This window comes from Moschus berezovskii, chromosome 9 (assembly GCF_049115385.1).
Source record: "Moschus berezovskii isolate FMDL1 chromosome 9, NW_MosBer_1.0, whole genome shotgun sequence".
NCBI classification, from domain to species: Eukaryota; Metazoa; Chordata; class Mammalia; order Artiodactyla; family Moschidae; genus Moschus; species Moschus berezovskii.
In genome coordinates this window covers 77,933,867-77,950,197 of record NC_142468.1, presented here as the reverse complement: position 1 = coordinate 77,950,197, position 16,331 = coordinate 77,933,867, and the positions used below count along the sequence as shown (strand labels likewise).

At 36.3% G+C, this 16,331-nt stretch overlaps 1 protein-coding gene across 1 annotated transcript; it reads right to left on the bottom strand.

The window, feature by feature from the left end:
- Nucleotides 1-10,901: 10,901 nt before the first annotated feature.
- On the bottom strand, nucleotides 10,902-11,942 carry LOC129562710 (olfactory receptor 4K15). Its single transcript, XM_055436115.2, has one exon. The coding sequence runs from the start codon at nucleotides 11,874-11,876 to the stop codon at nucleotides 10,902-10,904; it is 975 nt and encodes a 324-aa protein (XP_055292090.2). The 5' UTR covers nucleotides 11,877-11,942.
- Nucleotides 11,943-16,331: the final 4,389 nt, after the last annotated feature.

The window sequence follows — 16,331 nt, the reverse complement described above, 5'->3', positions numbered from 1 at the left end:
CATTTCAGTGACATTTCAAGCATTATTTAGGGTAGGAAAAAAGAATGAGAAATAAATTACTTACATAAAAGAAAATAGGCAAATTGTGGAATATGGAGAATTAATGAAATGACTATAATAATTAAATAATGTGTGGTAATAAAATTCTTTTCTTTAAATACATATAAAATATCAAATTGTATAGGAAAAAGACTTACTATGGCTAAACAGTTAAGAAGTTATAATAAGGGCAATTTTGATGGTGACCAAATTGCAGCAAAACATGTGCTTATTAATGTAGAATAAGAAGGAATTACACTGACTTACATTCACTTACATTCACTTCTTTCACATGAGGAAATCCCTCGGGGTAAAAGAATACAAGGGAAACACACTAAATTCCTTAGCGACTAGACTCCAGGTAAATCCAGTAATCCAGTAAAGGTATTTTCCTGGAAAAAAAAAAAAAGACTTCATCCTTTAAATCTTCCTTCAGAATGTTGCTGGTAAAGGATTGAAAGTGAAAAAAGGCGTAGTTGCTCAGTCGTGTCCAACTCTTTGTGACCCCATGGACTCTAGCCCACCTGGCTCCTCTGTCCATGGGACTCTCCAGGCAAGAACACTGGAGTGGGTTGCCGTACCCTTCTCCAGAGAATCTTCCTGACCCAGGGATTGAACCTGGGTCTCCCACATTGCAGGCAGATTCTTTACTATCTGAGCCACCACTCTAAAAAGAATCTAGTACTTATCTAGGAGGTATGGCTTTCTAGAAAATATCATGTAAGTTATACAGCTCTTGGGAATTTTACAATTTAAATGCTTCCAGTTGTGTAAAGAAACTTGTGAAATTCAATTAGAAATCTAAACTCTGTGGTATGCAGTATGTCCCTTCTGTGTCCAATATGCTCAGTAACTTCTCTGAAACCAACACCATCTCTTTCTCTGGCTGCTTCCTGAAGTTCTACTTATTCTCCACGGGCACCACCAAGACCTTCTTGTCTGCCATGGACTTTGACAGGTACCTTGCCATCTGCAGGCCCCTACACTACCCCACAGAGATTCCAAGGGAACATTTCATGCAAAGATGGGCTCGATAAAGGACAGAAATGGTATGGACCTAACAGAAGCAGAAGATATTAAGAAGAGGTGGCAGGAATACACAGAAGAACTGTACAAAAAAGATCTTCACGACCAAGATAGTCACGATAACATGATCACTGACCTAGAGCCAGACATCTTGGAATGTGAAGTCAAGTGGGCCTTAGAAAGCATCACTACGAACAAAGCTAGTGGAGGCGATGGAATTCCAGTTGAGCTATTTCAAGTCTTGAAAGATGATGCAGTGAAAGTGCTGCACTCCATATGCCAGCAGATTTGGAAAACTCAGCAGTGGCCACAGGACTGGAAGAGGTCAGTCTTCATTCCAATCCCAAAGAAAGGCAATGCCAAAGAATGCTCAAACTACCGCACAATTGCACTCATCTCACACGCTAGTAAAGTCATGCTCAAAATTCTCCAAGCCAGGCTTCAGCAGTATGTAAACCGTGAACTCCCAGATGTTCAAGCAGGTTTTAGAAAAGGCAGAGGCACCAGAGATCAAATTGCCAACATCCGCTGGATCATGGAGAAAGCAAGAGAGTTTCAGAAAAACATCTATTTCTGCTTCATTGACTACGCCAAAGCCTTTGACTGTGTGGATCACAATAAACTATGGAACATTCTGAAAGAGATGGGAATCCCAGACCACCTGACCTGCCTCTTGAGAAACCTGTATGCAGGTCAGGAAGCAACAGTTAGAACTGTACATGGAACAACAGACTGGTTCCAAATAGGAAAAGGTGTACGTCAAGGCTGTATATTGTCACCTTGCTTATTTAACTTATATGCAGAGTACATCATGAGGAACGCTGGGCTGGAAGAAGCACAAGCTGGAATCAAGATTGCTGGGAGAAATATCAATAACCTCAGATATGCAGATGACACTACCCTTATGGCAGAAAGTGAAGAGGAACTCAAAAGCCTCTTGATGAAAGTGAAAGAGGAGAGTGAAAAGGTTGGCTTGAAGCTCAACATTCAGAAAACGAAGATCATGGCATCTGGTCCCATTACTTCATGGGAAATAGATGGAAAAACAGTGGAAACAGTGTCAGACTTTATTTTTCTGGGCTCCAAAATCACTGCGGATGCTGATTGCAGCCATGAAATTAAAAGACGCTTGCTCCTTGGAAGGAAAGTTATGACCAACCTGGATGGTATGTTGAAAAGCAGAGACATTACTTTGCCAACCAAGGTCCGTCTAGTCAAGGCAATGGTTTTTCCCGTGGTCATGTATGGATGTGAGAGTTGGACTGTGAAGAAGGCTGATCGCCGAAGAATCGATGCTTTTGAACTGTGGTGTTGGAGAAGACTCTTGAGAGTCCCTTATACTGCAAGGAGATCCAACCAGTCCATTCTAAGGGAGATCAATCCTGGATTTCATTGGAGGGACTGATGCTAAAGCTGAAACTGCAATACTTTGGCCACCTCATGCGACGAGTTGACTCACTGGAAAAGACTCTGATGCTGGGAAAGGTTGGGGGCGGGAGGAGAAGGGGACGACCGAGAATGAGATGGCTGGATGGCATCACCGACTCTGTGGACATGGGTTTGAGTGTACTCCGGGAGTTGGTGATGGACAGGGAGGCCTGGCGTGCTGTGATTCATGGGGTCGCGGAGAGTCGGACACGACTGAGCGACTGAACTGAACTGAACTGACACTACCCCACTGTCATGACGGTACAATGCTATGTCAATATGGGAGCCTGCTGCGTGTGTTGCTTCTTGTACTTCCTCTTGTCTATTTACCTAATCTCTCTGCTCCAGTTCTGTTGTCTTAGTAAGACTGATCTCTTCCTATGTGAACCAGATCTCCTTATAAAGTTGTCCTTACGCCAACTGCCGTCACTGAGATCATCTGTGCTATCTGTAACAGTCATCATGTTCTCTACCTTACTCTTCATTACCAGCCTATACCCTGGTGATCAGAGCTGGGTTTAGGGTCCTCTCAGAAGATAGGTGGTTTAAGGCCTTATCTACGTGTGCCTCCCATCTGACTGTGACATCCCTATTCTATGGCTCTATTGTGATTGTGTATGAGTCCAAGAGCAGGGAATCCAAGAGACCCAGAAAAGTTTGAGTCTGTTCTATTCCACGTTAACTCCATTATTCAACCACTTAATCTACAGTATATCTCTGGAATAAAGAGATGAAGACAGATCTAGTAAAATTACTTAGGAATGTAAGATTTAATCAAAGGCCTAAAAGAAATCTTTGAAGAACTTGCATTGACAGCTGAAATAATATATGGAAAATAAATAATTAAAGTATTAATATTCAACTGTATTAGCTGAAGGAGAAAAATAACTTTCAGGAGGAGGAAGAACTAATTCAATGTAATAAAATGTTAATAAAGCTATGCTTATTTGTTCTTTTATTGGAGAAAAATTTGCATTAATAGTAAAATTTTTCAGGCAAAAATAATCAGACAAATAAGCTAATAGTCAACTTGTTAGCATTCTGATTGAATGCTAGTTAATATTTTGATACCAATATCACACACATATGCATACAATCTATCCTATACTAAAATTTATTACAAAATTTTTTCAAGAGAGTCAATAGTTATTATACGCTAATTTTACAAAACATTTAAATGTTGTTGTGTCTATTAAAATATGACAAGCTGTATTCACTTTCTAATGAAAATTGATTTATTATAATTATTCCCAGTTTCTCAATGAGACTTAGTGATAATTTTCTTTAGATCTAGATGTTTGCCATTGATTTTTATCCACTTTATATACACTTAATTTTAAGAATTGTTTTTGAAAGTGTTCTATTTAGTCTAAGCCATGCATTGCCTTTTTCTAACATGCCATTTTTGTCTGCTATAGGTTTAAATGAAATGGCTAGTGACTCCCAGGTACTGTGATGACAGAATGTGTTAGATTTGTTCCGTTAACTGTCCCAAGGATACTAGTGTGTCCTACTCCCAAGCAGAATATTTTCATCCCATAGAGAAACCTTCTTCCCAGTAACAGTCACTCCCCATTCTCCCTTCTCTCTAGTCCTGACATCCACTTTCCATTTCTGTGTATTTGTCTATTCTGGATGCAGTATTAATGGAATCATATGATAACTTGCCTTTGGTGACTGTCTTTTTTTTCCTTTATCACAATGTTTATATATGTTGTAGCATGTGTCATTACTTGATTCCTCTTTATAGCTGTATAACATCCCATTGTATAGACATACCACTTTTGTTTATCCATTCAATATTTAGTGAATATTTGAGTTGTTTCCATTTTGTGGCTATTATGAATAATGCTGTTGTGAATAGTTATTAGTAAGTTTTCATAAGAACATGTTTCACTTCCCTAACATATATCCCTGAGAGAGGAATTGCTGGGTTATTGGTTAGCTCTAAACTTAATATTTTGAAGAATTGTCAGACTGTTTTCCCAAAAGACTGCATAGTTTTTCTATCACACCAGCAATGTATGTACTTTGGATTTCAAATCTCTGCATATCCTCACCAGCACTTGTTATTTTTTTCCTGTTTACTTTAGCCATGCTGGTAGGTATGAAGTGGTATCTTATTGTGGTTTTTATTAGCATTTTCCCTAATTGCTAATGGTGTTGATCATCTTTTCATGTGCTTATTGACCCTTTGTATATCTTGGTTGGAAAAACATATACTCAAATCATTTGATCATTTAAAAATTATATTATTTGTCTTTTTATTGTTGTGATATGTTGTTAATATTTTAGATATAAGACCTTTGTCATAGATATGATTTGCAAATATTTTCTTTGATCTATAAACTGTTTCATTACTTTCTTAAAATGTCCTCTGAAGTTTTAATTTTTATGAATTTCAATTTATCTACATTTTCCTTTCTCTAAATTTTTAAAAATTTGTATGTGGTTTGCATACAATATATTTGTTTCAGGAATACTCCACAGTGACTCATCATTTACATTTCCCTGGGTAGTATGATCATTTTAACGATATTAATTCTTCTGGTCCATAAGCATGATATATCTTTTCATTTGTTTTTGTATAATAGTCTTCAGTTTTTTTCATCAATGGCTTATAGTTTCCAGAATACACATTTTTTTAAACACATTTATTTCTATGTATCTTATTCTCTTTTGTACAAATTTAAATAAGACTATTTTCTTAATTTCTCTTTCCAATGATATGTTATTATTTTATGAAACACAGTATGTTTCTATATAGTACTGTGTGTCTTGAAACTTTACTGAATTTATTTATTAGTTCCAGAGTTTTTTGGTGGAGACTTAAGGATTTTCTGTAGATAGTATTGTATCATCTGCAAACAGTGGCAGTTTTAATTCTTCTTTTCCTATTTGAATTCCTTTCATTTCTTTCCTTGTCTGATTGTTGTCATTAGGACTTCCAATACTATGCTGAATACAAGTGACAGGAGTGGCATTCTTATTTTGTTCCTGATCTTGGAGGACATGATTTCAGCTTTCCACAATTGAATATAATGTGAGCTGTGGCCTCGACATATATGGCCTTTATTATGTTAAGGCTTCCCTGGTGGCTCAGAGGTTAAAGCGTCCGCCTCCAGTGCGGGAGACCCGGGTTCGATCCCTGGGTCGGGAAGATCCCCTGGAGAAGGAAACGGTAACCCACTTCAGTATTCTTGCCTGGAGAATCCCACGGACGGAGAAGCCTGGTAGGCTACAGTCTATGGGGTCGCAAAGAGTCGGACACGACTGAGCGACGGAACGGAACCGGAACGGAACGTGTTCCTCCTATATCCATTTTGCAGAGTTTTTTTTGTAAATGGATGTTAAATTTTGTCAAAAGTTTTTTCTGTATGTATTGAGATGATCATATGGTTTATATTCTTCAATTTACTAATGTAGTAAATCATTGATTTGTGGATAGCAAACCATCCTTGTGTCTCTGGGGAAAATCTCACTTCATCATGATGTATGATGCTTTCAATGTGTTCTTAAACTCAGTTTGCTAATATTTGCTGAGAAATTTTGCATTTGTGTGCATTAGTGATATTGGTCATAATTTTTTGTAGTGTTTGTCTTTTTTTGGTGTCTGAAATTGATGCTGGCCTTCTATAAGGGGTTAAGAAGTGTTTCTTTCTCTTCAATTTTTGAAATATTGTGAGAATTATAGGTGCTAACTCTTCCTTAAACTTTGGATAGAATTCACCTGTGAAGCCCTCCAGCCCTAAAATTTGCTGAGATATTTTTAATAACTGATTCAGTTCTATTACTGGTAATCAATTTGTTCATAGTTTGTATTTATTCCTGATTTAGTCTTGGGAGATTATGCCCTTACAGGCATTTATCCATTTCTTCTAGGTCGTCCAATTTATTAACATATAATCATTCATAATACTCTCGTATGATCCTTTGTATTTTTAATGGTATTGGTTAGCTTTCATTTATGATTTTATTTATTTATGACTGCTCTTTGTTTCTTGATGAGTCTGGCTAATTGTTTATCAATTTTGGTTTTTCTTTTCAAACAACCAGATTTTACCTTTATTGATCTATTTTTTTTCAATAGTTATTTCATTTTTTCCCCCATTCTGGCATTTATTATCTTCTTCCTTCAACTAACTTTGCATTTTGTTTGTTTTTGTTTTTCAGTTACTTTACTTGTAAGGATTGATTGAGATTTTTCTTGTTTTCTTAGGTATTCTTATACCACTGTAAACATTTCTCTTTAGAATCATTCATCCTACATCCCATAAATTTTTTTTAACTTTGTATCTAACTTATTTACTTATTTTATTATTGATGTATAATTGCTTTACAATGTTGTATTACTTTCTGCAATACAAAAAAGTGAATCAGCAATAAGTATACATAAATCCTCTCTCTCTTGAATCTCCCTCCCACCCCTCTACGTCATCATAGGTTCCATAGATTTTGATTGCTATGTTTTCATTTTCATTTTCCTCCAAGTTTTTTTTAGTGTACTCTTCTATTTCTTCACCCTCTTGAAAATTCCATGTGTGTGGTTTTTGAAGCTTTTTTTTTTCATTGTAATCTCATGGGTCATGGTCAGAAAATATAGTTGATATGAATTCAATATTCTTGAATTTGTAGAGACTTGTTTTGTGGCCCAAAAAGGTGATCTATCCTAGAGACTATTCCAAGTGCACTTGAAAGGAATGTATGTTCTGTTGCTTTTGGATGGACTTTTCTATGTATATCTATTAAATCTAATTGTCTAATATGTCATTTAAAACAAGTGTTTCCCTATTAGTTTTCTGTCAGAATGATCTCTTCATTGATAAAACTGTGGTGTTAAGATCCCCTACTATTACTGAGGATTTTTTTTTCTTTCTTTTTGTTTGTTTATATTTGCTCTTTGTACTTGCATGTGTGCATGCCAAGTCCCTCCAGTCATGCCCAACTCTTTGTAACCCTATGAACTATAGCCCACAAGTCTTCTCTGTCCATGGGAATTCTCCAGGCAAGAAAAAAGGAGTGGGTTGCCATGCCCTCCTCCAGGGGCTCTTCCTGACCCAGGGATCAAACGCATTGGCAGGCAGGTTCAGTTCAGTTCAGTTCAGTTCAGTCGCTCAGTTGTGTCCGACTCTTTGCAACCCCATGAATCACAGCACGCCAGGCCTCCCTGTCCATCACCAACTCCCAGAGTTCACTCAAACTCATGTCCATCGAGTCGGTGATGCGAGATGCCTGTATTTACAATTGTTAAATCTTCTTGGATTTTTCCCTTTGTCATTATGCAATGTCCTTTTTCTGTCTCTTGTTATAGCCTGTGTTTTAAGGTCTAATTTTGTCTGATATAACTTTCGCTATTCCAGTTTTTGTTTTGTTTCCATTTGCATGGAATACTTTTTTTAACCCCTTACTTTGTGTGTGTGTGTGGTGTAGATCTGAACTGTGTCTTCTTAGGCAGCATATAGATGAGTCTTATTTTTCTTTATCCATTTAGCCGCTCTGTGTCTTTTAATTGAAGCATTTAGTCCATTTACATTTAAAGTAATTATTAATAGGTATGTATTTATTGTCATTTGTTAATTGTTTGGGGATTGTTTTTATAGTGGCTTTTGGTTCCTTTCTTCTTCTACTCTTTTGTGATAGGATGATGGTCTTCATGTTTTGTTTGAATTCCTTTTCCTTTTTTTGTGTATGTATCTATTATTTTTTTTGGTTTGTGATTACCATGAGGTTCATATATAACAGTATTTTCTATACAGGTATATTTTGAGTTGATGATTTCTTAAGTTTGAATGCATTCTAAGCAGCTCGCTTTTTACTCCCTCACATTTATGTTTTGTTTTTGACATCATATTTTTCATCTTTTTGTATTATGTATGTATCCCTTAATTACTTATTATGATTACAGATACTTTTACTACTTTTGTCTTTTTTTTTTTTAGGTAATTAATTTATTTTTTATTGGAGGCAAATTATTTTACAATATTATATTGGTTGGTTTTGCCATACATTGATATGAATTTGCCCCGGGTTTACATAAGTTCCCCCTCCTGAACCCCCCTCCCACCTCCCTCCTCCCTTTATCCTCCCTCTGGGTCATCCCCGCATGCCAGCCCCGAGCATCCTATAACATGCATTGACCCTGAACTAGTGATTCGTTTCACATATGACAACATACGTGTTTCAATGCCATTCTCCCAAATCATCCCACCCTCACCCTCTCCCATAGAGTCCCAAAGACTGTTCTATACATCTGTGTCTCTTTTGCTGTCTTTTAACCTTCCTATTAGCTTTAAAAGTGATTGATCTACTTCCTTAACTATATTTTTGTTATTATCAATGAGAGTTTTCCTTTCATAATATTCTTATGTCTATTCCTGGATATTTATTTTTTTGCTTTGTTACTGTTCAGTTGCTATGTCATGTCCAACTTTTTGCAACCCCATGAATGGCCGCATGCCAGACTTCCCTGTCCTTCACTATTTCCCTGAGTTTGCTCAAACTCATGTCCATTGAGTCAGTAATGCCATCCAACCATCTCATCCTCTGTCACCCGCTTCTCCTCTTGCCCTAAATCTTTCCCAGCATCAAGATCTTTTCCAATGAGTCAGCAAGGTTAGTGTTATGAACTCTTAGCTTTTGCTTATTGGTAAACCTCTCTTTTTCAAATCTAAATGATAATCTTGTGGGATAAAGTATTCTTGATTTTAAGCTTTTTATTCTATCTTTAAGAATATCTTATAGAGGTATTTTAAAGCTTAAAAGACATAAAATTCTTACCACATTTCTGGTTATACAGTGTCAGTTCAGTTGCAATTAGTACTATTTTGGAATGATATGTCATTTGTTTTTTACATAAAAGTACAATACAAGAGAAAAAAACCCAAAATAGCATATAGTAGGAAATCCTAAAAAAATATTGATTTTGTAAGTAATTGGGAAAGGATAAATTCATGACTATTCCTAAGGCCTTAAAATAGGATTCTGTCATTTTCTGGACATGCATTAGGCAATATAAAAATAAGATGTTAACTGAAGAAAATGTCCACATAGAAATATGATAGTTTCTACCAAGTATCTATTTGAAAACTACCCTACCTATCTGAAGGGCTTCCCTGATAGCTCAGTTGGTAAAGAATCCACCTGCAATGCAGGACACCCTGGTTCGATTCCTGGGTCAGGAAGATCCATTGGAGAGGGAAAGGCTACCCATTCCAGTATTCTTGGGCTTCCATTGTGGCTCAGCTGATAAAGAATCTGTCCGTAATGTGGGAAACCTGGGTTTGGTCCCTGGGTTGGAAAGATTCCCTGTGCAATGGAAAGGCTACCCACTCCAGTGTTCTGGCCTAGAGAATTCCATGGACTGCATAGTCCATGCAGTTGCAAAGAGTTGGACACGACTGAGTGGCTTTAACTCCTATCTGAAAGTACAGGAATCATGAAGACCTGGGGGAGAGAGTGCGTTTTATCTTAGAGTCAGTCTCTCATCATTGTGAAGACAAGAGGTAGAGAATCGTAATTCATCTCTGAAATTCTCCAGATCATTTTATCAGTATTAAACAGAAATTAAGATAACAAAACACAGAACACACTGGCACACTTATCCTCTGAATTGTTTTCCATAAATAGTGCATATTAAGCTACAACATTGAACAAGGATTTGTGAAAGTGTTGAATATAAATGCTTTCTGTTGTACAACCAGGCCACTTTACACATTACTAGACAATAAGAATTGTCTTCAAGCTGTCAGTTACATAGTACAGTGAGAAATGCATTATTACTTAGGTATGTCATACATTATATATGCAAATAGATTTATTATCTCTATGATAAAGTGTTATGTACCTATTATTACTCCAAAACTGGCATCTGAGCAGTACTATTTTGAGAGGGAAATATACAGTTTAATTACCACTCAAAAATAAATTCCATTCTTAATGTTTTCAAAAGCTGTATCTTTTTTTAAAATTTTTATTTAATAAATGGTACAAACCACAATGCCATAAACATTAACAGTTAAAATTTCACCAAATGAAAGAAATATTATAGAATACACAGTTGCAAAAAGCTACATTAAGTTATTTTACAACTGACTCAAGCTGCAAAAAGAAAAATAACCCAATGCCATACCTAAGTTATCCCTCTCTCAAAATAATGCCAAAATAAGGCTGTATCTTAAAGAAGTTAAATAAAAAGTAGGAAATAGAAAAAAAGGAATAAAAGCACAAATTTGGAGGAAGAAAGTATAAAAATAAGTAAAATTCATTCAATGTCTTTTGAATCATTATTACTCTTTAATTCAAGTTAATCAGTCCTCCTCATTGGTCAAAATGATTTGTTTTGATATCACAGATATTCAATTTGTAAATGTCTAGCCACAGGCTACAGTGGTAATAACAGTTCTATAAATTTACTTTGTTTCTAGGAAAAGAACATTTCTTATGACTGCAGAAACCTGGCCAGACTTCAGATAGCGACTCTTCAGTTTTGACATAGCTGCCTTCATTTCTTTATTCCTTAGAGTATAGATAACAGGGTTTAAAATGGGAGTAAAGATGGTGTAGAACACTGCAAGGACTTTGTCAACTGAATAACTGCTGAAGGGCCACACATAGATGAAGATGCATGGTCCAAAGAAGAGTGTGACCACAGTGATATGAGCAGTCAATGTGGAGTGGGCCTTGGCCGTGCTAGCAGAGGAGTGGCTCCTAACTGTGATGAGTATCACAGTGTAAGAAAGAACCAACAGGAGGAAGGAACTCAAAGAAAGAAGGCCACTGTCTGCAACTATTAGTAAACTGATAACATAAGTGTCTGTGCAGGCCAGTTTGGTCACTAAAGGGAGGTCACAGAAAAAACTATCCACTTGATTAGGCCCACAAAAAGGCAAGTTAACAGTAAATGCCAGCTGGCTAGTAGTATGGATGAAACCCACACACCATGGAATGAGGACCAGAGTAATACACACACGCCAGCTCATGATTGTCGTGTAGTGGAGAGGTTTGCATATGGCAACGTAACGGTCATAAGCCATGGACACAAGGAGCACCATTTCACCACCAGCAAATAGATGAACAAAGAAAATCTGGGCCAGGCAGGCTTCGAAAGAAATAGTCTTGTGCTTAACCAGAAAGTCTGCAATCATTTTGGGGGTAGCAAAGGAGGCAACACATATATCTATGAAAGAGAGGTTTGCAAGCAGAAAGTACATGGGGGTATGAAGGCGGGAATCTGAGGTCACAGTGAGGATGATGAGAAAGTTCCCCAGTAATATTGCTAGGTAGAGCAGTGAAAATATTAGAAACAAGAAAGGCTGGAGCTCCTGGGAACTAAATAAACCCAGCAACACAAACTCAGTCACCCTAGAATGATTTGTCTCATTCATTGACTTTGCAAAGGACTTCTCTTCAGTCACTTGAATAGGAGAGAAATAGAAATCAGTGAATGAACTAACTATGATTTAATTTTCCAGTTCAGTTAGAGAGACTAGTTTCTACTCAAATGTACTTGTTAGACCTCAGTTCAGTTCAGTTCAGTTCAGTCGCTCAGTCGTGTCCGACTCTCTGCAACCCCATGAATCACAGCACGCCAGGCCTCCCTGTCCATCACCAACTCCCAGAGTTCACCCAAACTCATGTCCATAGACCTCACACATGTCTAAATAGAGACAGTGATCTAGTAATCAAAAGGAGAACAGAGTCAGGATGGGATATTGAGCCAAAAGTTTTCTAGAAGAGGAGGGTGGTGGTTGGGAGGTTGGTGGAGAGAATTTCAACCAACTGATTCATTAATTGCTTAAGTTTAGTAAGTTAAGTAAGCTAATTTGCAAATGAGATTTACAAGTGAGTGTTATAAATAAATATCTGAAAAGCTGTTTATATATCTCAGAAATCCACTATTATTATCTGCAGAGACGAAATGTCATTTTTCCTTCACTAAATAAAATAAGAACTCTTAAAAAGAGACAAATGTGTGAACTGCTACAAGAAGGAAATACATTTTCACAAAATTAATGTGCAAAAGACATTAAACACAAAAGAGTAAATGCTCTATTTCTCTATTTAAATGAAGTTGAAAGACAGACGAACAAGTCTATAGTATTTGAAGCTGCTGCTGCTGCTGCTGCTGCTAAGTCACTTCAGTCGTGTCCGACTCTGTGCGACCCCATAGACGGCAGCCCATGAGGCTCCGCCATCCCTGATTTGAAGCTAGGATAGCAGTTTTCCTTGATGGGATTAAAGGGACAGAAGGAAACATTAGAGGGGCTTTTGGATTGCTAGTAATGGTCTGATTTTGACTCAGTTGAATGGCTTCTTAGGATGTCCAGAAAAAAGGGGACTTTCTTTTTCTTTCCCTTGTGGGTTCTAAAAACCTCCTCCTGCTGTAACAGTTAAAATTCTTTTCTCATTCCTAGTAAGATACTTTGGGGCATTGGCTTCTTCAGAAACAATCTTTCACAACTCAGCATTAGTGGACGATGATTGTATATTTTATGTCATAAATCATTGAGATTTGCATAATAAATGAATATTTTCATCTTTTCAGTTTTTTCTCTTACGATAGGGGGCTATGGACATAGGAAAAAAGTTTAGCTTTCTCATCTTTGCTCCAACAGGGGGAAAAAACTGTGAAGGATAAACATATAGATTATATCTATTTCCTCTTCTGTTACAGAGTAGCTCATTGACCTCAGAAAAGCTCTTAAATCAATACCTCCATTCTTAAGAATGAAGGATGAAGATTTGGGGCAAAGTTCTAAGTTTTTTGCAATATAAATCCATTCTTATTTTTAGTAAACTTATTTTATAATAATTTAACTGTCCATTTTTCCCAGAACACTGAGCTAGGTAGGATGGTGATAGAGCAGTTAGATTTAAAACTTTCCCTCCTGAAAATTCTTTACGAATATTATAATCCTTACTCCTTTTAAAGAAAGTGATGGACCTTCTTTTTCTATGAATCTCCAGTACATTCTTTATTAAATGAAATAAGAATAGCTTTATCACTTAATAAAAAGATACTACTTTTATACCCAATAAAGTACTATACTATAATGGAACCATAAACCTATTGGGAAAATATTCTAGGTTAAGATCACAACTGTATCTTCAGGCAGCTGTATGGCATTGAGCAAGTCATTTAATTGTTCAGGGCTCATTATTCTCAGAAATAAAACATTATGAATAATGTTATCCTGAAAGAGACACTGGAAATGTTTGGTAAAAGAAAAAATTCATAAATGATAAATCTTTAATCAAGTGTAAAAACCATGTATATGTGAGCATTCTTAATAATGTCTTATTTCATATCAGAGTATTTTCTTTCTTACAATAATGCCTGTTCAAGGATGGTGTTATCTAACTTTTCAAAGAACAAGTTTACTCTACTGGATGGGCTCATGTAAATTTTTTTTTTAATACTTTAGAGTGAATTCATGAAATCATAGGAGTTTTTGCTAGGTGGCTTGCAGATTCCTCCATTTCCTAAATATTATGAAATAAAGCCTCTCTCCAATACTTTTTATTGTTGAAATATTATGCCTGATAGGTAAGATAAAGTAGGCATGAGTATAATTTACAGATGCCAATAAACTCTACCAGCTTAAAGTTAGAGTTAGAAAGAATATCAGAAACTTTCTTGACTGTCTACTTTTTCCATGCTCTTCTCCTTTCCTGTTCCCTCACTGTTGTACGGTCCTCAGAAAGACACAAATAAAATGCTGCCTCTTATCTAAGATAAAATGAAGAGTGTGCACACATCTTTATCTATGGTCATTAAGTCTTGGAAAGGATTTAGTTGTCAGGCACAATTTACCAAGAAAAACTGACATGGCCCTCAGATGATGAGCCACAAAACAGCTTTACTTCTAAAGGTTAGGAGGCACAGTGCCTGTACCTGGGGTGGACTTGTCTCCAAGGATGTGGGACAGGGCTGGATGCTGTATCCTGATGGAAGCCCTTCGTAGCTGGGGGAGCACTTGGAGCTCTCAGGAATCTGAGAGTGGTAAAAGAGGTAGTAAAAAGAAGCAAAGAAGTGATGAAAATAAATTTTAAAATGTTGTGCAGAATTTAGCCTAGTTGTTGCTACATTGCTTTTCTTTATGATAGCAGTAGATAAGGAAATATGTTGGCAATCACAGCAATTTGTAGAGACTTCTAGAAATAAAAATCAATAAAACTTCACTAAAGGTCACATAAAGAAGACTGAATCCTGACCTACATTCCAGCCACATATCCTTGGGAAAAGTGACCTTCCAACATAGCCTCCAGAGATATGAATGGAATTAATCAAACAGTTAAAATATTGATATCCAAGAGGAACTCAAAACATTCCAGATATAATTTTTCATGCAAGCCTTCTTTTTATGACCAGAAAGCATTTCAGTCAGAAATATTAATCAAATGCACTCCAAATTTTATTTTTTGGAAACGCAATCAAGTATAGTTATTTCCATGAAATTTAGATCTGTATAGTTCCTAAATTGTCTGGAAATTTAATCATTTTCTCAAAATAATGCTTAGAAAAATTTTAAAATTCTTCCTTCTTTTCCTACTCTCCTTAAAGTACATATTAATTTTTCCCTCCTCAGAGATATGTATGATCTTCATGTAATTGAATCAGACATTTTATCCTGTAAAAATATAATAGATTTAACCATATTAGTGGAGCTTCTCCGATGACTCAAGCGGTTAAGAACCTGCCGGCCAATGTAGGAGACATGGGTTTGATCCCTGGATTAGGAAGATGCCCTGAGAAGGAAATGGCAACCCACTCCAGTATTCTTGCCTGGAAAATCCCATGGACAGAGGAGCCTGGAGGAATACAGTCCATAGGGTTGCAAAGACTTGGACATGACTGAGCACACAAAAATGAAAACATTAGTGATAATATTCTCAAACATAGGTATCATATAGGAAAGTGAAAGTGAAAGTCAACACTTTTTTTCACAATTAAGTACATAGCAGGTGATTCTTACTTTCATTAGTTATTTCTATCTAATAACTATATCTAGTAGCTATAAATGTATTTTATATCTACTAATATTTTCTTGACTTGAATAAGCAAACCATTCTAAATTATAAGCTTTAAAATAGCCTGAAAGGCACATCAAGAAAAGACATCCAAAGGTATCATATGATATAGACAGAACATTAGCCTAGGATAAAATCTTTTCTACTTCTTTTTCACTATCTTACCAAACTTTAGAAAAATCACACAACCCTTCGGGTACTCAGTTTCTCTTTGAAAAAAGGAGGCAGATGAGAACTATACTTATTTAACCATAATAGCCTATGATTCTCTGGCATTCTCGTGGCTGGTACACAGGGATGAACCAGAGGGATGGTATAGGGAGAGGGGTTCAAGCTGGGGAACACATGTACTCCTGGGGTGGATTCATGTCAATGTATGGCAAAACCAATGCAATATTGTAAAGTAATTAGACTCCAATTAAAATAAATAATTTTTTTAATTAAAAAGAAAGAAAAAAGAAAATATCCCCAGAGAGCAAATTGCTTAAATGTAAAAAAAAAAAAAAAAAAAAAATTTAACTGGTTAACTGATGGAAACAGTATATATGGTTAAAAAAAAAGAAAAGATAAAATCATGATGATTTCATCAAAGAAATTTAGGCATCAATTACTCTGCAGGGTCAGGTATTCAGACATTTGTTAATAGATAAAATGGACACAGAACCTAAGAAGATCCAAGAAGAAGGTAGAGAAAAATTGTCTTCTCTGCTCTTCTGACTGAATAAAGAGTCTAAGGCAGCACAACTCCCTCCTTGTGCTATGCCTTGTAGTATCTACAAGTGAAACAAAATTTTGCAGAAGCCTTTACA

What these genes read in the sequence shown, in the direction of transcription:
- LOC129562710 (XM_055436115.2), bottom strand. Translation starts at nt 11,876, where the DNA reads ATGAATGAGACAAATCATTCTAGGGTGACTGAGTTTGTGTTGCTGGGT.